The sequence below is a fragment of the Bombina bombina genome, chromosome 8, assembly GCF_027579735.1.
Source record: "Bombina bombina isolate aBomBom1 chromosome 8, aBomBom1.pri, whole genome shotgun sequence".
Classification (NCBI taxonomy): Eukaryota; Metazoa; Chordata; class Amphibia; order Anura; family Bombinatoridae; genus Bombina; species Bombina bombina.
Genome location: NC_069506.1, coordinates 338,085,982 through 338,112,751, shown reverse-complemented (window position 1 = coordinate 338,112,751; position 26,770 = coordinate 338,085,982). Strand labels below are relative to the sequence as shown.

The 26,770-nt window shown below is 35.8% G+C and overlaps 1 protein-coding gene across 1 annotated transcript; it reads left to right on the top strand.

Moving 5' to 3' along the window:
• Positions 1-5,153: 5,153 nt before the first annotated feature.
• Positions 5,154-25,076, top strand: LOC128639037 (NXPE family member 1-like). The gene is made up of 4 exons (XM_053691179.1): positions 5,154-5,842; positions 12,573-12,634; positions 23,771-23,989; positions 24,529-25,076. The coding sequence occupies exons 1-4, from the start codon at positions 5,154-5,156 to the stop codon at positions 25,074-25,076; spliced, it is 1,518 nt and encodes a 505-aa protein (XP_053547154.1).
• The last annotated feature ends 1,694 nt before the right edge of the window (positions 25,077-26,770 follow it).

Genomic DNA, 26,770 nt, shown 5'->3' with positions numbered 1-26,770 from the left:
GTAAAAGAGCTGATTACTTTGGGGCAATGCCCCGCAAAAGGCCCTTTTAAGGGCTATTGATAGTTTAGTTTAGGCTAGGTTTTTTTTTATTTTGGGGGGACTTTTTTTATTTTGATTGGGCTATTAGATTAGGTGTAATTAGTTTAAAGATCTGCAATTTGTTTTTTATTTTCTCTAATTTAGTGTTTGTTTGTTTTTTGTATTTTAGCTAATTGTATTTCATTTATTTAATTGTATTTCATTTATTTCATTTATTTAATTGTAGTGTAGTGTTAGGTGTTAGTGTAGTTAATAACTATTCTACCTAGTTAAAATAAATACAAACTTACCTGTAAAATAAAAAAACCCTAAGCTAGATACAATATAACTATTAGTTATATTGTAGCTAGCTTAGGGTTTATTTTACAGGTAAGTATTTATTTTTAAGTTAGGTTTAGGGGTTAATACATTTAGTATAGTGGCAGCGACGTTGGGGGCGGCAGATTAGGGTTTAATAAATGTAGGTAGGTGTCGGCAATGTTAGGGATGGCAGATTAGGGGTTAATAATATTTAACTAATGTTTGTGAGGCGGGAGCGCTGCGGTTTAGGGGTTAATAGGTTTATTATAGTGGTGGCGATGTCCAGAGCGGTAGATTAGGGGTTAAAAAATATAATATAGGTGGCGACGATGTCGGGGGTGGCAGATTAGGGGTTAATAAGTGTAAGATTAGGGGTGTTTAGACTCGGGGTTCATGTTAGGGTGTTAGGTGTAAACATAACTTTTATTTCCCCATAGGAATCAATGGGGCTGCGTTATTGAGCTTTTATGCAGGTGTTAGACTTTTTCTCAGCCAGCTCTCCCTGTTGATTCCTATAGGGAAATTGTGCACGAGCACGTACGACCAGCTCACCGCTGACTTAAGCAGCGCTGGTATTGGAGTGCGGTAAGGAGCACAATTTTGCTCAACGCTCACTTCTTGCCTTTTAACGCTGGGTTTGTAAAAACCTGTAATACCAGCGCTGTAGGTAAGTGAGCGGTGAGAGAAAACTGCTCGTTAGCACTGCATAGCCTCTAAAGCAAAACTCGTAATCTGGCCGTAAGATTACAAAAAATAATAAACAAAATTATCCAAAATAATAAAAAATTAAATCTAATCTAATGGCCCTATAAAAACAAAAAAGACCATCCAAAATACCCCTCCCCCTAATCTATTAATAAGCTACCAATAGCCCTTAAAAGGGCCTTTTGTAGGTCATTGACCTAAGTTAAATAGCTCTTTTATCGAAAAAAATTTTTTGAATTCCCCCTAAAAGTAACCCCCCCACCCAAACAACCCCCCAAAATAAAAAACCTAAGCCTAAAAAAAACCTAAACTACCCAAAGCCCCAATCTAAAAAAAAACACCTAAAAAAAATAATAATACCTAAGTCTAACCCCCAAATAGGTATTCACCGTTCCTGAAGTCCGACGGAGAAGATCTTCTTTCAGGCAATGAACATCTTCTTCAGAAGGTGACATTTTCATCTAGCGTGGGGACCTCTTTTTTCTTCATCCAGGGCAAAGGCGGTGCAGAGCGGAGGTGATCACAGAACAGGACCAGTGACCACGGAGCCATCCAGCGTGGAGGATCCTTTTCATGTGATTGTCTGCCGAACACTGAAGGTTGAATGCAAGGTACCCCTTTTATATTGTTATTCTCTTTGTACTCTTCTCTGTTTACACTTCTTTACTGGGTAAACTTATCAACAGCTATTGCTTAATTTATCACCTCTATGCTGATGATACCCAGATCTACCTATCCACCCCTGCACTCTCTATTTCTGTCAATTCTCTCATCAGCGACTGCTTATCTGGCATTTCCTCCTGGATGGCCTCTCCCCACCTAAAATAAACATATCCAAGACCGAACTAATTCTAACCCCCCCTAACTCTACTCCAGTCTCTAAATTTCTATCACTGTTGGTGGCACCTCTATCTCCCCATCACCCCAAATCCACTGCCTTCGAGTCACACTTGACTCAAATCTGTCCTTCATTCCCCACATCCAATCCACTCTTTGGTAATAACCTACTAACTGACTACCCTCTCTCCCCTTCAATCCATCCTAAATGCCTCTGCCAGGCTAATCCCCCTTTCCCAACGCTCTGTTTCTGCTGCATCTCTCTGTGAGTCCCTTCACCGGCTCCTCATTTACAGTTAGATTCAAAATTCTCACCCAGATCTAAAAAGCCCTCATCAATTCTACCCCACCCTACCTGTCCCCACTCATCAACAAATATACTCCAGCCCGCCACCTAAGATCCAACAATGACCTCCTCCTTGCATCCTCTATCATCACCTCCTCCCATGCTAGAATACAGGACTTCTCTCGTGCGGCACCAACCCTCTGGAACGCACTTCTTCAAGCTGTCAGACTTTCCCCTAACCTCAAAACAAGACGAACTTCCTCGTAGTAAACTGTCACTGAAGCCAAAAAATATATAAGTGAAACAGCCCAGGTGCCTTTAAATTTCCATAAACATCAACACAATATGGGTATCCCAGGAGAGCACATATGAGCGGCTAAAGAAACGAGTGAGGATAATGATCTACAAACTGTGACTACACATAAGTCGGCAAGAGTCTGCCTACACACTCACCCCACAGGACGCCTGGTAACACCATGCCCTCGGACAGATCCTGATAATATCCAATTGTGAGGTCCAATCATCTGGGTGAACCGCAGCTCCGGTGCGGAATTATTCACTAGACAAACCTCCTTCCATTGTGGATACTGCCTATGTTACTGCTTGTCATCGAGTGTGGTGTCTGACATCATCAAGGGGATGTGTAAAAAAGGTGTGTGAATCTACACCAATACACTCACTCGCTAATGCCGTATCTTCAACTCTCCTCGGGATAAAGTGTATAGACGGCTTCTCGCACCAGGTAGAGGATGCTGAGGCTCCTTATAGAAAACCGGGCTCCTTGTAGCCCGTGAATGAATATATAATAAATGATGAAAAGCTGGTCCTACTAGTTTCAGCGTAGTGCCGTAATCTTAGGTCTAAGATTACGGTACTACGCCGAAACTAGTAGGACTAGCTGTCTCTTGTTTTTGTGCTGGTGTCACTGGATGTTATCCTGTTTTGTAATAAAGTCTATGGAAGTTTTATCTGCCCAGAGACTCTTTTGATATATTTCCCCTAACCCGTCCTCCTTTAAATGCTCCCTAAAGACCTTTTTGTTCAGGGAAGCTTATCAACCGACTCAGTAACAAATGACTTTCACTTACATGACAGTTGCCCTCATCTCCTCACTAATATCATTCTCACCTTTGCAGTCCTGGTGAACTGTTTGTGCAATGCTGCCCTCGCAGCAAATCAGACGATAGCAGGAGGTGTAAATCAACCCGATCATAGCCTTAGAGGTGGTGGATGAGGTAATGAGCAGTGGTCTTAACTTCTGTTTCTGGTGAGTCTTAAAGCTTGCGTGGAAACAGGGGCCATTCGGCCCTTGATAAATTGGACCCAAAGTGTCTATAAAACAATGGGAGCTGCCATGTTGTAACTTAGGGTTCTTTCTCTGCTGTGGCCAACTAGGGAAAGTTAAAAACAGGTCACTAGAGTGTGAAACCAAGGGTTGTGTGGAATATAAGTGTTCTGCACTTCAACTTCTAACTGGAACTCAAAAATTCACAATTCCAGAATGGAATTAAAGGAAAAGGAAACAAAATAAATAACCAAAGTATATTGCAGTTTTATATATATATATATATATATATATATATATATATATATATATATATACAGTTTATCATTTTGCATTACCATCTCAAGGTGTTTAGTGTCTCTTTAAGTAAAAATATTGTTCTACAGGTGGAGAAATATGATTTCATTCTTCCCAAGACGGTTTGTGAAAATACTGACTCTTCTGGTCATAATAACAGTGCTGATAAGTTACTCTATTCATCGAAAACTATTACAGGTATAAATCATTTAATATGTTCTTGCTTCTTGCTTTTAATAATGAAAAGGGCATTTTAATATTCCTAAATCCAACTAATTTTGAGATTTTTGAGGTTGAATTAGTGTTTTTTTTTCTTATCCTGGAAGGAATTTTAAGCTTAATGGGTAGATTTATCAATGTCTGTCCAACATGATACCCTGTAGAGTCGAACAGACATCGCTGAATGCTGACAGCAATATCATTACACAAGCAGTTCACCAGAACTGCTTGTGCAATGCTGCTCCCTGCAGATTCGCAGCCAATTGGCCGCTAGCAGGGGGTGTCAATCAGCCTGATCATATAGGATCAGGCGAAATGAAGACCGCAGCCTCAGAGGTAAGACCGCTGCTCCATAACCCTGTCCGTCTGCTCTGAGGAGGCGGACATGAATCGCCACAATTCAACCCGGTCGAGTACGATCAGGCTGATTGACACCTCCCTGCTGGTTGGCCCATTGGCCGCGAATCTGCGGGAGGCAGCGTTGCAATGCTGAATACGGAGAGCATATTGTTCTCCGCATTCAGCGAGGTTTTGCGGACCTGATCCACTCTGTCGGATCAGGTCCGCAAGACCTTAGATAAATAGGCCTCATAGAAATAAACTTAAACATGTACCAGTCATCAACAGTGTTTAAAAAAATGTCTTAAGGATGCACAATAATAATACACAACAATATAATTTTAAAAATCCAAATATTAGAGTGATATTAACATTGCAAAATATTATCATAAACACATTAAACATTTTCTAATAAAAACAGTACAGTTAAAATAAACAGAAACTGTATGTATGTTTTGTCCTGATAAGTACAATCCCAATCACTTGACTGGTGTACAGAAACACTCTTCTTACAAGTATGGAAAAAGAGTAACCCATTATAAAAATATACTGTAACATAAATACATAGAAAAATAGCATACTATAGATACACAAATGATCTATAAATACCCTTTAAAATGTTTCATTGTATCTAGTGTACCTCAGTATAACCTTCCCTCACTCATCTATTAAATGTATTGAATTTAAAACAAAAAACACTTTTCTGAATTTGCTTTTTGTGTGTGTGAAATGTTTATTTTTCTATTTTCTAAATATTTCCTATTCCAACCCCCCAAAAAATTTATTTTGCAAAGTTACAATTATAATTTATCTTCCCACCAGGAAAAATTCTTACCATACTTCCAAATGAAGTGCCCAGACAAAAAGAGTTATCCCGAATCTGTCCTAGAAATGGGGCAAAGGGAAACTCAAGTGACCATAACCAGGCTACTGGATGAAGTACGTCATATGATCCCCGATGTCCAATTTACACATTTCAATGATACCACAAGTGCTTATTATAGCAAAGCCACATTAATTGATCCCCACATAAAATATTGTGTTGGAGATCATATGATATTCCAGGTTGAAGCTTATGATTATTTAAGAAAAAGAAAAAAGTATGGAGGTGATTTTATAAGGGGAAGGATTTATTCACCTGAACTCAAAGCAAGTGCATCAGGAGATGTTACGGATTGGGGCAATGGAACATACAATATCAATTTTACTCTTTTTTGGGAAGGTAAAGTGAAGATCTCCATTCTCCTGCACCACTCAAGTGAGATTGTTTCTGCTTTATGGAGAGTGAGAAACATTGATTATTTGAAAAAAAGATTCAGAGGAAAGTTTATCAATAATGGGAAACAGCTTATTACTGAATGTGGATTACAGCTAGAGTCAAAGGAGAAAACGTGTGATTACCTTGATCACAGAGATGGGGAATTTTTTTACTGCATAAAACCTCCAAACATATCATGTGATGCTCTAACTGCCGTACAAGGATACACCAGCAACAGATCACATCTCACCCCTATGGAGAAAGAAATCATAGCTAAGTAATTCATTTCATTTTATTTATTTTTTATTTTATTAACAAACCATTGGCCAAAATATGATAAATCCAAATTTGTAAAGGAATTTGCAGCAAGTAAATTCTGGGGAAACAACCCTCACCATAGTCTGTGCACATAGCCTGCTCTTTGCATATTATATACTGTAGTATGTTTTCTTTTATAATGCTTACTATGGGCTAGATTATGAGTGAAGAGCAACTTAGCGCTCCTGCGCACACATTGAAGCCAATTTATTAATGTCCGCACATCGATAAATGCTGACAGCCTATTGCACAAGCATTCCTTGTGAAATGCTTGTGCAATGCTGCCCCAGGCAGATTCGCGGCCAATCTCCTGTTAGCAGGGGGTGTCAATCAACCCGATTATATCTGATCGTGCTAATTGCTGTCCGCCGCCTCATTTCCCTAAATTAAATACAATTAAATTAAATTATCTAAAGTACAAAACCCCCCACTAAATTACTGAGAATATTAAACAAATTACAAGATTTTTAAACTAATTACACCTAATCTAATCCCCCTAACAAAATAAAAAAAAGCCCCCCAAAATAAAAATCCCTACTCTACATTAAATTACAAATAGTCCTTAAAAGGGCTTTTTGTGGGGCATTGCCCCAAAGTAATCAGCTTTTTTACCTGTAAAAAAAAATTAAAATCTATCAGCCAATCGGAATTGAAGGGACGCCATCTTGGATGACGTCATTTAAAGGAACCTTCATTCAGTGTTAGCCATCGATTGAAGAGGATGCTCCGCGTCGGATGTCTTGAATATGGACCCGCTCCGCGCCGGATTGATGAAGACTCAAGATGCCGTCTGGATGAAGACTTCTGCCCGTCTGGAGGACCACTTCACCCGGCTTGGATGAAGACTTCTCCCGGCTTTGTTGAGGACTTCGGCCCAGTTGGATGAAAACGTCTCCCGGTAAGGTGATCTTCAAGGGGTTAGTGTTACTTTTTTTAAAGTGGGTATTGGGTGGGTTTTAGAGTAGGGTTGGTTGTGTGGGTGGTGGGTTTTAATGTTGTGGGGGGATTTGTAATTTTTTTTTACAGGTAAAAGAGCTGATTACTTTGGGGCAATGCCCCACAAAAGGCCCTTTTAAGAGCTATTTGTCATTTAGGGTAGGGTAGTTTTTTTTATTTTGTTAAGGGGATTAGATTAGGTGTAATTAGTTTAAAAAATCTTGTAATTTGTTTATTCTTTTCTGTAACTTAGTGTTTGTTTTTTTTGTACTTTAGATAATTTTATTTAATTGTATTTAATTTAGGGAATTAATTTAATTATAGTGTAGTTTAGGTGTAATTGTAACTTAGGTTAGGTTTTATTTTACAGGTAACTTTTATTTTAGCTAGGTAGATATTAAATAGTTAATAACTATTTACTAACTATTCTACCTAGTTAAAATAAATACAAACTTGCCTGTAAAATAAAAATAAATCCTAAGCTAGCTACAATGTAACTATTAGTTATATTGTAGCTAGCTTATGGTTTATTTTACAGGTAAGTATTTAGTTTTAAATAGGAATAATTTAGTTATGATAGGAATTTTATTTAGATTTATTTTAATTATATTTAAGTTAGGGGGTGTTAGGTTTAGGGCTAGACTTAGGTTTAGGGGTTAATAACTTTAATATAGTGGCAGCGACGTTGGGGGCAGCAGATTAGGGGTTAATAATATTTAAATAATGTTTGCGAGGCGGAGTGCGGTGGTGTTGGTGTTAATATGCTTATTATAGTGGCGGCGATGTTGGGGGCGGCATATTAGGGGTTAATAAGTGTAAGTAGGTGGCGGCGACATTGCGGGCGGCAGAGTAGGGGTTAATAAATATAATGTAGGGTTCGGCGATGTTGGGGGCAGCAGATTCAGGGTTCATAAGTGTACGATTAGCGGTGTTTAGGTGTTAGGTGTAGACATAAAATGTATCTCCCCATAGGAATCAATGAGGCTGCGTTAAGGAGTTTTACGCTGCTTTTTTGCAGGTGTTAGACTTTTTTTCAGCAGGCTCTCCCCGTTGATTCCTATGGGGAAATCGTGCACGAGCATGTTACACCAGCTCACCGCTAACGTAAGCAGCGCTGGTATTGGAGTGTGGTAATGAGCAAAATTTTGCTCAACACTCACTTCTTGTCTGGTTCATAAAAACCCGTAATACCAGCGCTGTCTGTAAGTGAGCGGTGAGCATAAACTGCTCGTTAGCACCGCACAGCCTCTAATGCAAAACTCGTATTCTAGGTGTTCATTAGGTGTCTCTAGACATAACATAATTTTTTTTATTCAGTATATAATGTCCTATTCCTAAGCAAATCCCCATGTGCAATACTTAAAGGGCCAACAAGTTCCTTTCATAATTCAGGCAAAACATTATTTTACATAACTTTCCAATTTAGTTCTATGATTTAATTACTGGGAGATAGCTACTGATTGGTGGCTGGACATAAATGCCTCTTTATACTGGTTTATCAGATATGCTTAGCTAGCTCCCAGTAGGGCACAGCAGCTCCTATAAAAAAGGATACCAAGAGAATGAAGCACATTTGATAATAGACGTATACTGTAAAGTTGTTTAAAATCACATGCTCTAACTGAATCATGAAAAATAAAAGTTAGGTTTCATGTCCCTTTAACTCACCACTTGTAATACTATTGCAATGAGCACACTGATAGCGCTCTCTGTTCTATTCATTAAAAGTATAGGATTTCTTTTTAAATCCAGCAGTGTTAAAATGCTCAGGTTACTCTGAGATATCAACTGCGCTCCACTTGTAATCTAGCCCTTTGTCTCAATCTTACATTTTATTTTGACTTTTAAATCCCTTAAAAATATATATACATGCGTACCTCGCTTTATTTTGTTTCACTTTGTTGCGCTTCACAAATATTGCGTTTTTTACAAATTGAAGGTTTGTTGCAACCCTCCGTGAGCAAGTCTATCTATGCCATTGTTCCAACATGTATACACAAATAATCACATAAATACACATATATACACAAATAAACACATATATACATAACATAAACACATAAATACACATGTATACACAAATAAACACAAATACACATGTATACACAAAGAAACACATAAATACACATATATACAGAAATAAACACATAAATACACATTTTTACACATAAATACACATACATACACAAATAAACACAAATAAACATATACATATAAATACACAAGTATACAGAAATACACACATAAATACACATGTATACTCAAATAAACACATAAATACACATTTATACATAAATACACATATATACACAAATAAAAACATAAATACACATGTATACACAAATAAACACAAATACACATGTATACACAAATGAAACACATAAATACACATATATACACAAATAAACACATAAATACATATGTATACAGAAATAAACACATAAATACACATACATACACAAATAAACACAAATACACATATACATATAAATACACAAGTATACAGAAATACACACATAAATACACATGTATACACAAACACATAAATACACATATATACACAAATAAACACATAAATACACATGTATCCACAAATAAACACAAATACACATATATACACAAATAAACACATAAATACACATGTATACACAAATAAACACATAAATACACACATATACACAAATAAACACATAAATGCACATGTATACACAAATAAACACATAAATACACATATATACATAAATAAACACATAAATACACATGTATACACAAAGAAACACAAAAATACACATATATACACAAATAAACACATAAATACACATATATACATAAAATAAACACATAAATACACATGTATACACAAATAAACACATAAATACACATATATACACAAATAAACACATAAATACAAATGTATACACAAATAAACACATAAATACACACATATAAATAAAATAAACACATAAATACACATGTATACACAAACAAACACATAAATACACATATACACAAAAATGAACACATAAATACACATGTATCCACAAATAAACACATAAATACACATATATACATAAAATAAACACATAAATACACATTTATACATAAATACACATATATACACAAATAAACACATAAATACACATGTATCCACAAATAAACACATAAATACACATGTGTACACAAATAAACACACATACACATATATACACAAATAAACACATAAATACACATGTATACACAAATAAACACAAATACACATATACATATAAATACACAAGTATACAGAAATAAACACATAAATACACATGTATCCACAAATAAACACAAATACACATATATACACAAATAAACACATAAATACACATGTATACACAAATAAACACATAAATACACACATATACACAAATAAACACATAAATGCACATGTATACACAAATAAACACATAAATACACATATATACATAAATAAACACATAAATACACATGTATACACAAAGAAACACAAAAATACACATATATACACAAATAAACACATAAATACACATATATACATAAAATAAACACATAAATACACATGTATACACAAATAAACACATAAATACACATATATACACAAATAAACACATAAATACAAATGTATACACAAATAAACACATAAATACACATATATAAATAAAATAAACACATAAATACACATGTATACACAAATAAACACATAAATACACATATATACAAAAATGAACACATAAATACACATGTATCCACAAATAAACACATAAATACACATATATACATAAAATAAACACATAAATACACATTTATACATAAATACACATATATACACAAATAAACACATAAATACACATGTATCCACAAATAAACACATAAATACACATGTGTACACAAATAAACACACAAATACACATATATACACAAATAAACACATAAATACACATGTATACACAAATAAACACAAATACACATATACATATAAATACACAAGTATACAGAAATAAACACATAAATACACATGTATACACAAATAAACACATAAATACACATATATACAGAAATAAACACATAAATACACATGTATACACAAATAAACACAAATACATATATACATATAAATACACAAGTATACAGAAATAAACACATAAATACACATGTATACACAAACACATAAATACACATGTATACACAAACACATAAATACACATATATAAACATAAATACACATATATACACAAATAAACGCATAAATACACATATATACACATAAATACACATATATACACAAATAAACACATAAATACACATATATACATATATTGTATATGATGATATATCAGATAATGGTTAGCATTTTTTAGCAATACAGTATTATATAATTAAAGAGATACTAAACCCAATTTTTTTTCTTTCATGAGTCAGATTGAGCAGCCATTTTAAGCAACTTTCTAATTTACTCCTATTATCATTTTTTCTTAGTTCTCTTGCTATCTTTTTTTAAAAAGCAGGAATGTAAAGCTTAGGTTCAGTACCCTAGATAGCGCTTGCTTAGTGGTAGCTACATTTAGACACCAATAAGCAAGCGTAACCCAGGTTCTAAACCAAAAATGGGCCAGCTCCTAAGCCTAAACATTCCTGCTTTTTAAATAAAGATAGCAAGAATCATGAAAGAAAAAAATTGGGTTTAGTATCCCTTTAAGGCAGAGCTTTCCAAACTTTTCACCTTGGTGACACACTTTTTAGACCTACATCATTTTGTGACACAGTAAATCAGTTGTACTAGCAAAAAGGAGGTTAAACTAACTTGTTTTAAGAGATACGGACACATACATAAATTATATAATAACTAAATGTATTTACAAGTAACAGTATGTAAGTATGTGCAAGAATTACAAAAAATGTTTATAATAACGACACCAATAGCTACTTACTATTTTAATGGGATATATATGAGGTTGATGGGATGAACACAATTTCTGAATATTTGGTGGAATATTAGATAAAGACACTCGCATTTCATCATCAAGCATTTTTAAGCTTCCACTTCCTATCCATTTATCAAGAGCAGGAGCAGCAATGCACTACTGGGAGCTAGCTGCAAAACTCCCCCACTGACTTCTGACTTCGGCTCAGTGTTTAAACTGCCGCCCTCAGAGCTCGGTGAGTCCGATTGACTACTGCCCACGCTGCAAACACACTGCTGTCCCACTCACTGACTACACATGCAGTCACGAGCCAATTAAGGAGACTACACGTGCAGTCAGGAGCCAATGTGCCGCCAAATGGAATAGTTTCAGTTCCCACTGAGCTGCGCCAATAGGTTAAGATGATCTGTGACCCACTAGGTATCAATCACGTGTCAACCATGTGATATGCATAGCAGGCAGGCAGGCAGAAAGTCAGAAACCCAAAAAATTAGTGTGTCCCGACACACAGTTTGGAAAGCACTGCTTTAAGGTGTGTACGTTGTTTTTTAGACAGCATGCTATTGCACACGTAATAGACTACAGTAAAGTGTAAGCATAACTCATATACAATGGGAATCCAAAAAATTAACGTTATTCGCTTTATTGACATATTTGCTTTATTGCTCTGGTCTGGAACCGGACCTGCGATACTGCTGATGTTCGCCTGTAATTAAATTCTTCCTCAGTAACAGTGCAGCTATTACACCTTGCTTGGAGAGGATTGGATTCCTTTATTGTGACCTGTGTTTTTCTTTATTTTTCTTTTATTTTTAGGTCAAAGGTTGCTGTTGAGATTTCTAAAACTGTTGATCTTGTCATTGTACATCAGTGTCAAGGTGAGTTTAGTACAAGGATTAATCTATTTTTAGCAGAAATGTAGGACAGCAATGACTGCAATAAGCATTAATTTTTAACGGAAGTTGCTTTATATTATAGAGACATATAACCCCAATTCTTTCTTTCACATTTCAAATAGAGTGTACAATATGAAAACAAAAATGTTCTAATTTGTGTCTGTTATCAAATGTAATTTGTTCTCTTTCTGTGCTTTATTGAACAGCATACCTAGGTAGGCTCAGGAGTGTGCATGTTTGGAATATTTTATGACAGCAGTTTGGCAACAATGCTTTTAGCAATGTTATAAATTGTGCAAATTCTGCTGCCATCTAGTGCTCTAAAGTGTATAACTGCTGCCATAAAGTGTTTTTAAGACATGGGCACACTCCTAAGGCTATCTAGGTTTTTAAACAAAGCAAACAAACGGCCAGATCACGAGTTTTGCGGTAAGAGGGGTGCGGTGCTAACTTGCACATTATTGTCACCACTCACTTACCTACAGCGCTGGTATTACAGGTTTTTATAAACCCGGCGTTAAAAGACAAGAAGTGAGCGTAGAGCAAAATTGAGCTCCATACCACACTCCAATACCAGCGCTGCTTAAGTCAGTGGTGAGCTGGTTGTACGTGCTCGTGCACGATTTCCCCATAGACATCAATGGGGAGAGCCAGCTGAGAAAAAGTCTAACACCTGCAAAAAAGCAGCGTAAAACTCAGTAACGCAGCCCCATTGATTCCTATGGGGAAACACATTTCATGTTTACACCTAACACCCTAACATGAACCCCCGAGTCTAAACACCCATAATCTTATACTTATTAACCCCTAATCTGCCGCCCCCGACATTGCCAACATCTACATTATATTTATAACCCCTAATATCCTGCCCCCAATGTAGCCGCAACCTACCTACACTTATTAACCCCTAATCTGCCGCTCCGGACATCGCCACCACTATAATAAACATATTAACCCCTAAACCGCTGCACTCCCGCATCACAAACATTAGTTAAATATTATTAACATAATATTTAAGAATTGGAAAGTCAGGCTTTAAATAGAAGGATAAAAGTGCAGACCCTTAAACTATCATAAACAACACGGTTAAAGAGAGACATTGTAGAAACGTCATAAGTAACTACACATAAGACAGGGATTTCAGCACTTAATTTTTATTAGGTTCCAATAACCCAGCCAAACTTTAATATTTGGTGATAATCACAGTGCAGTATTGTTCTTGCAAGAATACAACAGGTGTGAGATCTACTGATAGTAAGCTAAGCAAAAGAACCTCATCAAGTTAGTACACAGAATACGTTATGCCTTAAGTCTTGAAACATAAGTTTGAAATATGCAAAAAAGAGTGTATGTGCAAAGTTACCTCTAAACAAACAACACCTCCACCAGAGGATAGCTATGCAAAGTTGCACAAATCAGCCATCATAGTGAGGATCTATATTTGTTGGCTACACCACCTTATGGAAGGCAAGTGAACACTGTAAATATAATTAAGATTGCAAACACAAGTAGGTAAAACAAATTGCATGTAAGTCATACATTAAGCACTTAGGTAGAGCATGCTCTAAAAAGTAAAATTGGACCAGGGGTACCGGACAACACCTATTTAAGAGGGCGCCACTATAATCAAATAGTATACGGTGTCATGAAATTAAAATTTATTTATTAGGATCTATGTTCAGTCCCCCAGAACCAGGTCACAAAAGTACCAACAGAATAAATTGTTGCAACTGAGGATATAAATTGAACAAGCACATTAGGTAAAATAACATGAACAGTGCCAGAGGTCTCCTATAAATGAATTGCGCTGTAATTATGTCCTGATTTACAGAACTCTGTCAAGATGATAGCAGATCCTGAATATCTATAGGATTACATCTTCCAAACATGTTAATACCATAAGTGAATACCGTCCAGAGTAGACATGACCGTGTGCCTTATAATGTTGCCATATAGTTTCTTATCAAGAGGGGTAACAGTCCATCCCACCAATGCGGAAACTCATGGCTCCAGCTTTGAATTTCCTCATAAGCACAGATGGCAAGCGTATACACATCAAAAGTGCTTTAAACGCCAACTTTGTTTCCTCCTATTGCAACTTTGTTTCAAACTTGCTTGATCCAAGACAGAGCAGCCCGCTCTGTGTAAATCACTGCCGACGCGCGTTTCACTCCCCACGTGACCACAGCGTCATGGGGTTTCCTCAGGGAAAACGGATAGCGAGTGCAAGATGCTCCAGCTATTTACCAGTCTTAACTCTCCATGATTGGATGGCTATTCAGGAACCAATAGCCAATGAAGCAGTCCGTTAAGTTACACACCTTCTTGAGGGATAGTGAAAAGATTTACATTGAATAAAGAAACAAATATTAATGACTTAGTATAAGTGCTAAATACGCAACCTACATTAAGGTGTACCATAATGCTGGTTGCTAATAATAGACTTTAAGGCAAAGGCTTTTATCTAAATATGTACAAATTGAGCGGTGGTTCGAATGCTTAGCCTAAAAAATATATAAAATAAAATATAAAATAATATATAAAAAATAATAACAAAGGAAGAAAAAAAGGGAAAAAAGAATTTTTTTTTATTTTTTTATAAAACTAATAAAAAAGGGAATTTTTAATGAAAAGTTACTTTTATGATAATATATATAAAATTATGGAAATATTTTTTCCTTTATTTTCCCCTTGTGTTACTAATATAACTACACGGTATTTAGTACCATCACAAATCCTAAAGTTACATTCCATAATTTATTGAAACCTGCTTAAAGGAACATTTCACCCAAAAACTTTCTCCCCTTTAAATTATTCCCAATGATCCTTTTTACCTGCTAGAGAGTATTAAATTGGTTGCAAGTAGCTCCTTTACTCATATTTCAGCATTTGAAATAGCTGATTTAGCTTGTGGTTTCCCAACCTATACTGAAAGTTTTGATACTGGCGTATACGCTACTGACAAGCCTAAGTAAACACAGCCCACTGAAGAGATTACATTCTCAGCGGGGGGCATGATAGTTAAGTAATAAAATGGTAATTTTCCATTGTTCTCTCTAAGTATTGAGCTTTGGTGTTCCAGACAAATATAAGATAAGGAAGCAAGTCTGTGTACACAAAGTGATAACATAATGAGATCTGATATTACCTGAAGCTCAACCCATTGTAATAGGCTGTGGTTTCAAAGCACAAAACCAGCTACTTCAGATACACAAATAAACCCGAAAATGCAATTTCTCAAATATTTTATACCCTGCAGTTGGTATAACAAGTCATTTAAAATACATTTATGGAAAAACTATTTTACAGTGTACTGTCCCTTTAAAAGCAGCAGTGTTTGCATTCTGTGCTTGGTAGAGACCTGCCCGAAAAAAGTAGAAAATGCATACTTACCTAATGCTTTACAGAAAAGCAGCAAACTCAAACTTCTCATTTAGTCCCCTAGGGGCCAATGTTTGCAGTTCATATTTCCAAGCTGTTTCCTTTTTAAGAAGTATATTGCCAATATCCCCTCCTCTGCCAAAGAGGGAACAAGTCTCAATTCCTATCACTTTGAGGTCTGTTAGTGTAGAGTTGTGATGTGTTAGAAAATGTAGGGCTACCCCACTTTTTATTTCCCCGTCCTTAGTTGCTTTTATATGTTCAGTCACCCTGTCTTTCAACATACGTCTAGTTTTACCTACATCAAGACCGGGCAACTGCAGGAAAGTAGGTAGATAACATTCTCTGTTTTACAATTAATAAACTGTTTAATGGGGAAGGATTCACGTCCTGTTGAAAAGGATTTAGTCCGAACAATATATTTACATAGGACACAATGTCCACATTGGAAGCAACCTTTTACCTTCCTATGCTCACTTAACCAGTCCTTAGGACTTGGACTTTTTACATAAAAACTTTTGACAAGTTTATCTTTTATGTTTGGAGCTCTCCTAGCGACTAATGAGGGTTGCTCCCCCACTAGGTTTGAAATTCCTTCATCGGCTTGTAAAAATTGCCATTTTTCCTTCAGGATTCCATGGATCGTTTCCCAGTGACAGTTAAACTCAGTAACAAATCAAATTTTCTGGTCTTGTGACTTGGCTTTATTTTTATAGAGTAGATCATCTCTATTCTCTTTCCTTGCTCTATTCATAGCAAAATTTAAGTTTCTTTTGGAATATCCTCTATTCTCAAATCTACTGTACATATCCTTTGCATGTTTGTTATATTTACTCAAGCTCGAACAGTTTCTCCTTAAACGGAGAAACTGTCCGACAGGAATACCTCTTATTAACAACTTGGGATGATGACTGGAGGCTTCCAAAAATGTTATTGGTAGCCATTTCTTTTCGATATATTTCCGTTGCCAACAGAGTCCCTTCCTTTTTGATCTTGACATCAAGGAAAGTTAGTTCACTGTCACTGAAGTCAAAAGTTAAAAGGATATTGAACTAATTTACATTTAGTATTTTAACAAATTCTTTCAAGGATTCCTCCGTTCCCCTCCAGAGGAGGAACACGTCATCCACATAACAAAGCCAGATTAGAACGTGGTTATCCAACCATTCCTGTAGGTCACCAAAAATCACTAGGTTTTCCCATAAACCTAGGTGGAGACAAGCATACGATGGGGCGCATGTAGCCCCCATCGCCTTTCCTCTATATTGTTTATGGAATTTTTGGTCAAAAAGTAAGACATTGTTTGTCAAAACAAATTGTAACAGAAATAGGTGTTGTCCGGTACCCCCTGGTCCAATTTTACATTTTAGAGCATGCTCTACCTATGTGCTTAATGTATGACTTACATGCAATTTGTTTTACCTACTTGTGTTTGCAATCTTAATTGTATTTACAGTGTTCACTTGCCTTCCATAAGGTGGTGTAGCCAACAAATATAGATCCTCACTATGATGGCTGATTTGTGCAACTTTGCATAGCTATCCTCTGGTGGAGGTGTTGTTTGTTTAGAGGTAGCTTTGCACATACACTCTTTTTTGCATATTTCAAACTTATGTTTCAAGACTTAAGGCATAACGCATTCTGTGTACTAACTTGATGAGGTTCTTTTGCTTAGCTTACTATCAGTAGATCTCACACCTGTTGTATTCTTGCAAGAACAATACTGCACTGTGATTATCACCAAATATTAAAGTTTGGCTGGGTTATTGGAACCTAATAAATATTAAGTGCTGAAATCCCTTTCTTATGTATAGTTACTTATGTCATTTCTACAATGTCTCTCTTTAACCGTGTTGTTTATAAATATTATTAACCCCTAATCTGCCGCCCCTAACATCGCCGTCACCTACCTACAATTATTAACCCCTAATCTGTCGCCCCCAACGTCACTGCCACTATACTATATTTATTAACCCCTAAACCTAAGTCTCACCCTAACCCTAACACCCCTAACTTAAATATAATTAAAATAAATCTAATAAAACTTACTATTAATAACTAAATAATTCCTATTTAAAACTAAATACTTACCTGTAAAATAAACCATGAACTAGCTACAATATAACTAATAGTTACATTGTAGCTAGCTTAGGGTTTATTTTTATTTTACAGGCAAGTTTGTATTTATTTTAACTAGGTAGAATAGTTACTAAATAGTTATTAACTATTTACTAACTACATAGCTAAAATAAATACAAATCTACCTGTAAAATAACACCTAACCTTACACTACAATTAAATAAATTAACTAAATTAAATACAATTAAATAAATTAAATACAATTACCTAAATTACAAAAAAACACACTATATTACACAAAATAAAAAACAAATTACAAGATATTTAATCTAATTACACCTAATCTAATAGCCCTATCAAAATAAAAAAGCCCCCCCAAAATAAAAAAAAACCTAGCCTAAACTAAACTACCAATAGCCCTTAAAAGGGCCTTTTGCAGTGCATTGCCCAAAATAAATCAGCTCTTTTATCTGTAACAAAAATACAAACACCCCCAACAGTAAAACCCACCACCCACACAACTACCCCCCCCAAATAAAACCCTAGCTAAAAAAACCTAAGCTCCCCATTGTCCTGCAAAAAAGGAATTTGGATGGGCATTGCCCTTAACAGGGCATTTAGCTCTATTGCAGCCCAAAGCCCTAACTTAAAAATAAAACCCACCCAATAAACCCTTAGAAAAACCTAACACTAACCCCTGAAGATCCACTTACAATTTTGAAGAGCCGACATCCCTCCTCAACGAACCCGGGAGAAGTCCTCAGCGAAGTGGCAAGAAGTCCTCAATGAAGCTGGGAGAAGTCTTCATCCACGCCGGGAGAAGTGGTCCTCCAGATGGGCAGAAATCTTCATCCAGACGGCATCTTCTATCTTCATTCATCTGGCGCCGAGTGGGTCCATCTTTAAGACATCAGGCGCGGAGTATCCTCGTCTGCCGACGACTACCCAACGAATGAAGGCTCCTTTAAGTGACATCATCCAAGATGGCATCCCTTAGATTCTGATTGGCTGATAGAATTCTATCAGCCAATCGGAATTAAGGTTGAAAAAAATCCTGTGTAGCTGAAAAAAAGAAACACAGCGCATCCCTTCTAAGAGTAAACGTCTAGTGTTTACTAGGGGGAAGAAAAGAAAGAAAAAAAAAGAGAGAGGAATGAGGGTAAGGGATTTACAATGTTATTATCTCCTCTATCTTTTCCCTCCTAATCTGACCACCACTCTGGGAAGTTCCCTCACAGGATTGACATGCAAAAGAAGTCTGACTTTTTTAATGAAAAAATTAGTTGTCTCTGCATTGATCCAATCAACCAATAGGATTGAGCTCGCATTCTATTGGCTGATTGGAACAGCCAATAGAATGCAAGCTCAATCCTATTGGCTGATTGGATCAACCAATAGGATTGAAGTTCAATCCTATTGGCTGATTGCATCAGCCAATAGGATTTTTTCAACCTTAATTCCGATTGGCTGATAGAATTCTTTCAGCCAATCGGAATCTAAGGGACACCATCTTGGATGACGTCACTTTAAGGAACCTTCATTCGTCGGGTAGTCGTCGGCAGAAGAGGATGGTCTGCACCAGATGTCTTGAAGATTGACCCGCTCCACGCCGGATGGATGAAAATAGAAGATGCCGTCTGGATGAAGACTTCTGCCCGTCTGGAGGAATACTTCTCCTGGCTTGGATGAAGACTTCTTCCGGCTTCTTTGAGGACTTCTTTTAGCTTCGCTGAGGACTTCTCCAGGCTTCGTTGAGGATGGATGTCGGCTCTTCAAAACTGTAAGTGGATCTTCAGGGGTTAGTGTTAGGTTTTTTTAAGGGTTTATTGGGTGGGTTTTATTTTTAGGTTAGGGCTTTGGGCTGCAATAGAGCAAAATGCCCTTTTAAGGGCAATGCCATCCAAATGCCATTTTCAGGGCAATGGGGAGTTTAGTTTTTTTTTAGTTAGGGTTTTATTTGGGGGGTTGGTTGTGTGGGTGGTGGATTTTACTGTTGGGGGGTTGTTTGTATTTTTTTTACAGGTAAAAGACCTGATTTCTTTGGGACAATGCCCCGCAAAAGGCCCCTTTAAGGGGGGGGGTTGATAAGGCTATTAGATTAGGTGTAATTAGTTTAAATATCTTGTAATTTGTTTTTATTTTGTGTAATTTAGTGTTTGTTTGTTTTTTGTAATGTAGGTAATTGTATTTAATTTAGGTAATTTATTTAATTGTAGTGTAAGTTTAGATGTTAGTGTAACTTAGGTTAGGTTTTATTTTACAGGTAAATTTGTATTTATTTTAGCTACGTAGTTAGTGAATAGTTTATAACTATTTAGTAACTATTCTACCTAGTTAAAATAAATACAAACTTGCCTGTAAATTAAAAATAAAACCGTATCTAGATACAATGTAATTATTAGTTATATTGTAGCTAGCTTAGGGTTTATTTTATAGGTAAGTATTTATTTTTAAATAGGAATTATTTAGTTATTAATTGTAGGTTTTATTTAGATTTATTTTAATTATATTTAAGTTAGGGGGTGTTAGGGTTACACTTAGGTTTATGGGTTAATAAATATAGTATAGTGGTAGCGACGTTGGGGGCGGCAGATTAGGGGTTAATAAATGTAGGTAGGTGGCAGCGATGTTAGGGACAGCAGATTAGAGGTTAATAATTTTATTTTAGTGTTTGGGATGCGGGAGGGCCTCGGTTTAGGGGTTAATAGGTAGTTTATGGGTGTTAGTGTACTTTTTAGCACTTTAGTTATGAGTTTTATGCTACAGCTCTGTAGTGTAAAACTCATAACTACTGACTTTAGAATGCGTTATGAATCTTGCGGGATAGGCTGTACCGCTCACTTTTTGGCCAAAAAAACAAAACTTGTAATACCGGCGCTATGGAATTCCCATTGAAAATAGACTTTACGCAAATTGCGTAAGTTGATTTGCCATAAGGCCAAAACAATGTGCGGGACAGCTGTACCTACAAGACTCGTAATAGCAGCAGTAGTAAAAAAGCAGCGTGATGAGCCTTAAAGGGACACTGAACCCAAATGTTTTCTTTTGTAATTCAGATAGAGCAGCAATTTTAAGCAACTTTCTAATTTACTTCTATTATCAATTTTTCTTCGTTCTCTTGCTATCATTATTTGAAAAGAAGGCATCTAATTTTTTTTTTTTGGTTTCAGTACTCTGGACAGCACTTTTTTATTGGTGGATGAATTTATCCACCAATCAGCAAGGACAACCCAGGTTGTTCACCAAAAATGGGCCGGCATCTAAACTTACATTCTTGCATTTCAAATAAAGATACCAAGAGAATGAAGAAAATTTGATAATAGGAGTAAATTAGAAAGTTGCTTCAAATTTCATGCTCAATCTGAATCACGAAATACATTTTTTGGGTACAGTGTCCCTTTAACACTGCTTTTTTACTTATAACGCAAGGCTCGTAATCTAGCCGAAAGAAATCAAAGCAAATTATATTGCAGAATTAAAAATAATACACTCTATCTGAATCATTAAAAAAAGATTTGTGTTTCATTTTTAACAACTAAATTGGGCTTTAAAGGGATATTAAACAGCCTGTTTCATTGTTTTAATAAAAAAAGCACTAAGCAGTGTGTTATACAGAAATCATTACAAAATATATTAGTCAGCACTTTAAAATACCTTTTATTACTTTTTTTAACTTAATTTGTGCAGTGTGCATTACTTTCTGGCACAGCCCTCCAAGGTGGGGGGGGGCTCTGCAGTAAGGCAGATTACAGTTATTCTTTGAAGCTTTGCTCGGACACCTCTCTGCAAGCTCTAATTAGTTTACTTCCCATGTTCAGAATAGGGCTTTTGCTGCAAAAATCACATGACCTCAATGGAAGCCACCATATCTACTGTGGGGGGGGGGCTACAGTTGCAATTTAGCCCACTATATAAATTTGTTATCAACGTGAATATTTAAATGAAAACCATGAATAAAACATATCTACAAGATATTGTCAGTTGCAATATTAATATAGATTGTAATACCCTTGTACAGGCGCGCAATAAATAACCAGCCATAAGAAGTGGCTGGTTATTGCTACCTCAAAGATAATTGCCTCTTGAGTATAACTGTCATATAATATCACCTTTATCATCTATTCAAACTCTTGCAGTACTAGGCTCATTAACCCCTTAATGACCGTGGATGTAAAAGCTACGTTCTGCAACAATAGTCACTTAGTGACAAGGGACGTACCTGGTAGTCCTCCGGTAAAATGAGCGCTGGAAGAGATCGGTGATCGCTTCAGTCGTTCTTAGTGAATTACCACAATGCCTCAATATTGAGGCATTGTGCAATACCTGATGGAGAGTAACCGATGCAGAGAAAGTCACTCTGTGGCTCTCTCTTCATTGGGCAGCGGTGGTGCCAATCATTGGTGGTGTGGGAGGGTTAGGAGGGAGGTAGGAGGGGGCGGGAGCAGGTGGGGCAGCTACTCTACATACATTTTGTTGTTAGAGTGGCAGTGAGTGGGAAGGAGGGAGGGGGAGGAGGGGGCTTTTATAGAAGAGGGGGTATTAGAGGCTGGGAAATCGATCTGGGAGGGGGTAGTGTAATGAGTGGTGTGGCTACACTTCAGAAAAAGTAGTTTTTATTATTAATATATATATAAAAAAGATAACTGGGTACTGCCAGTACCTAAGATGGTGCCTAACAGTTAGAGGGGGAGGTTTAGAGAATGTTTGGGGGGTAAGGGGGGATCCTACAATGTAGAATAAATAAACATGCAAAATTAAATATTTTGTTTAAAAAAAAAAAAAAGCCTTATATTTTCATACTGGTAGACAGATAGGGGTTACCAGTGGGGTAGGGGAGGGAAGAGAGCTGTTTGAGAGGGATCAGGTGGTGGAAAGTGTCAGGTGGAAGGCTGACCTCTACACTAAAGCTAAAATTAACCTTGCAAGCTACCTAAGTATCCCCTTCCCTGCTGGGAATAATAAAAGTGTGGTGCTCAGCTGCAAATAGCGACCTTCTAATTACCAAAAATCAATGGCAAAGCCATATAAGTCTGCTATTTCTGAACAAAGGGGATCCCAGAGAAGCATTTTGTGCCATAATTACACAAGCTGTTTGTAAATAATTTCAGTGAGAAACCTAAAGTTTGTTAAAAAGTTAACAATGTTTTTATTTGATCGCATTTGGCGGTGAAATGGTGGCATGAAATATACCAAAATGGGCCTAGATCAATAATTTGGGTTGTCTACTAAAATAAAATATAGTTTTGATAGGTAAATAAAAAAAATAAAAAAGGCTCTTTTTCTGTTTATATGTAATGATGGCAAAAATGCTAAAAATGCTTTGGTCTTTTGGGGAAGTTTTTGTCTGAACTGTCTGGTCTTTAAGGGGTTAAACATCATAATACATCTTTTGTATGTCCCTACATCTGCCAATTGTTATGCACCCTCTAATCAATCCTTTCTGGATTAACATTTAGAGATTTATTTATTTCTAGTAAATCACTATAATTTGAAGCTCACTTATCCTGCCTCTAGTCTATCTATAACTGTCTAGCATCACTCAGAAACAATCTGCTTTTTGTTTGTTTTCACCTCAAAGACCATGAGAACTTTCATATACCCACCATTCCTGATCACATCTATATAGATCATCATTGTACCTACCTACTTTTTTTAAAGGAAGAAGTGCACATTTAGAACCAAAATGCAAACCTGGGGTGCCCACTTCATTTCCCAGTGGCTATTTCTTGAAAGGAATTTGGAATCCTGTTTTCTGTAACCTGACGTCATTTAGCTTCATATCGCAGGCTGAAACATGTTTGACCAGAAAAATGGTTTATCTATTAGGTGATTCTACTATATATCAGTGGATGACTCGTTTTACAAAACTTATGCCATGTAAGTATCAATATTCATGTTTAAATTATTCAATGTTTTTGTTTGAATTGTTAAAAATAACAGGAACTACTATTAAAATAATTATGACTACTTTGAATAGGAAATTTGCAATGAAATGTTAAAATTTAGACAGTTGAGTGTGAATATGGAAAGAAGTTTGTTAAATAGAGTGATATTTCTTGAATTTAAGTGTATCTCACGAATCCTACCTTAATACAGTTTGGACGTTTAACAAAATCAAATTCAATAGCTTAGCTAGTAGTTTAGTTCAGGCATATACTTTTTTTGCAAATAATTTTAATAGTGGTATGGCTCTCAAAAGATGAAGTTGCTCACATTTGATGTTTACTATGGTTTTTATCATGTAAAAATTAAACCAAACCGTTCAAATACATAGTAGAAGATCATCAAAAACCTGTTAGACACCATTTTTTCCCTCTGTACTTAATATAAAGGAGTCTACAAAGTATGCCAAAAAGAAAAAGCAATATCTAATGAAAGACATCTCCCACTTAAAAGTTTTCTTTTTGCATTTCTAGCACTAAAATTTTTTGACATCCATGAGAGTGAATGGGATAGTCCATCCTTGGCGCTAGATGTGAGCAGAAATATCTACATATACTGGAAGAAGCATGGACACCCCTTTTTGTATGATAATTATTTCACTGTAAAAAGCTACTCTTATGTTGCCCATGAAATTGATAATGTATCTGGCGGTCCAAACATTATAGTTGTCATCACCCTTGGACATCATTTCAGACCATTCCCTCTCTCCCTGTTTATCAGAAGAATGCTCAACGTGAGACAAGCTTTGGAGCGCCTCCTTCTGCGTAGCCCAGGCACTCAAGTGTTCTTTAAAACAGAAAACAATCGGGAAAAAGAAAGTGATTTGGAAACATTTAGTGACTTTAATGGCTATATACAGTATAAGATAGCTAAGAATATCTTTAAGGATCTTAACATTGGTATGATCGATGCATGGGACATGACTAATGCTTATGGTTCATATGATCTACACCCATGTGCTGAAATTGTGAATAATCAAATTAACCTCTTCCTAGCCTACATTTGTACAAGTAATAAATAATGGCTTATTGTTATTCTTTAAATATTATTAAATATGTGTTAAAAAAAGACTTTCATTTCATACACTTATTTATGGATAATAGAGACGAAAATCTGAATGGAGGCACCAAAGAAAATGAAAGAAAACAAATAAATACTGACGTATTAATGTAAGTACTGTTACTATTGTAGCTACCGGTGAACTTTTCACCTGTAACTTTGAATCCTTTATATTCATTTTAAAGAAACTTATACCAAATAGCAAAGCCACCAAATATTCAGGGAAACTAATTTCTATGAATATTTGTAATGAAAATTTTGTCTGCAACGAAAATGTCTGGGCTGCACACCTCTAATGGATAATATATTATCAAAAAAACAATGCTGCTTTTTATATAAGATGTACATGACAAGCTGAATATTTTTCACCTTCAAATCTACATTTACATGTTATTAATACACAGATTATATCCTGTTCCTTGAAGTCAATAAAAGTTTTGGGCCAAATTACAAATTCAGCATTAACACTCCCGCTCAAGTGATAACTCAGCTAGAAGTAAGCTGTTTGCGCGTGTCGGGTAGGGCTCATATTACAAGTTTAAAGTAAACTGTTTTCGTTCAGGCGCTAACCCGACCCACGTAAAAAGACGAACTTAGAATAGTCAAAAGAACAAAAAAGTGGATAAAAACCTTACTTGCGCTCAAACACGATCGCATATTCTTAAGGGTACTAAACGACTGGAAAATATGAATATTTCATATTCTAATGTTTTTCACATAGCAGAATATGTTCTATGTATTCATAAATACTTATTTCTACATATATCTGATTTTATTTTGGTGCAATATATATTTATACCTATAAGTATAAATGATTATATATAGGTAAAGATATATACAGATATATATCGGAATATCTATTTATAAATACTTTGAACATATTTCTCTATATGCAGAACATTGGAATGTGAAATACTTGCAGTAAATACATAGTTAAGACCTTTTTTAAACATAGATATTTCATAAATATGTGTTTACATTTTTTCATCTACTTAGCTGCAAAGGACTCCAATTCACTTCTATATACTGTATGTCTATATATTTGTACATATGTATTAATTTGTTTATATGTCTATATATGTCTGTAAATACTTATATGTACATATAAATACATGAATACATACAGGGAGTGCAGAATTATTAGGCAAGTTGTATTTTTGAGGATTAATTTTATTATTGAACAACAACCATGTTCTCAATGAACCCAAAAAACTCATTAATATCAAAGCTGAATAGTTTTGGAAGTAGTTTTTAGTTTGTTTTTAGTTATAGCTATTTTAGGGGGATATCTGTGTGTGCAGGTGACTATTACTGTGCATAATTATTAGGCAACTTAACAAAAAACAAATATATACCCATTTCAATTATTTATTTTTACCAGTGAAACCAAGATAACATCTCAACATTCACAAATATACATTTCTGACATTCAAAAACAAAACAAAAACAAATCAGTGACCAATATAGCCACCTTTCTTTGCAAGGACACTAAAAAAGCCTGCCATCCATGGATTCTGTCAGTGTTTTGATCTGTTCACCATCAACATTGCGTGCAGCAGCAACCACAGCCTCCCAGACACTGTTCAGAGAGGTGTACTGTTTTCCCTCCTTGTAAATCTCACATTTGATGATGGACCACAGGTTCTCAATGGGGTT

Excerpts from the sequence above, each read along its gene's own strand:
- LOC128639037 (XM_053691179.1), top strand. The coding sequence starts at position 5,154 with ATGAAGTGCCCAGACAAAAAGAGTTATCCCGAATCTGTCCTAGAAATG. Across the intron at positions 12,635-23,770 it reads CATTGTACATCAGTGTCAAG|GAAGAAGTGCACATTTAGAA; the intron begins GTGAGTTTAGTA and ends CTTTTTTTAAAG. Across the intron at positions 23,990-24,528 it reads TTTTACAAAACTTATGCCAT|CACTAAAATTTTTTGACATC; the intron begins GTAAGTATCAAT and ends TTGCATTTCTAG.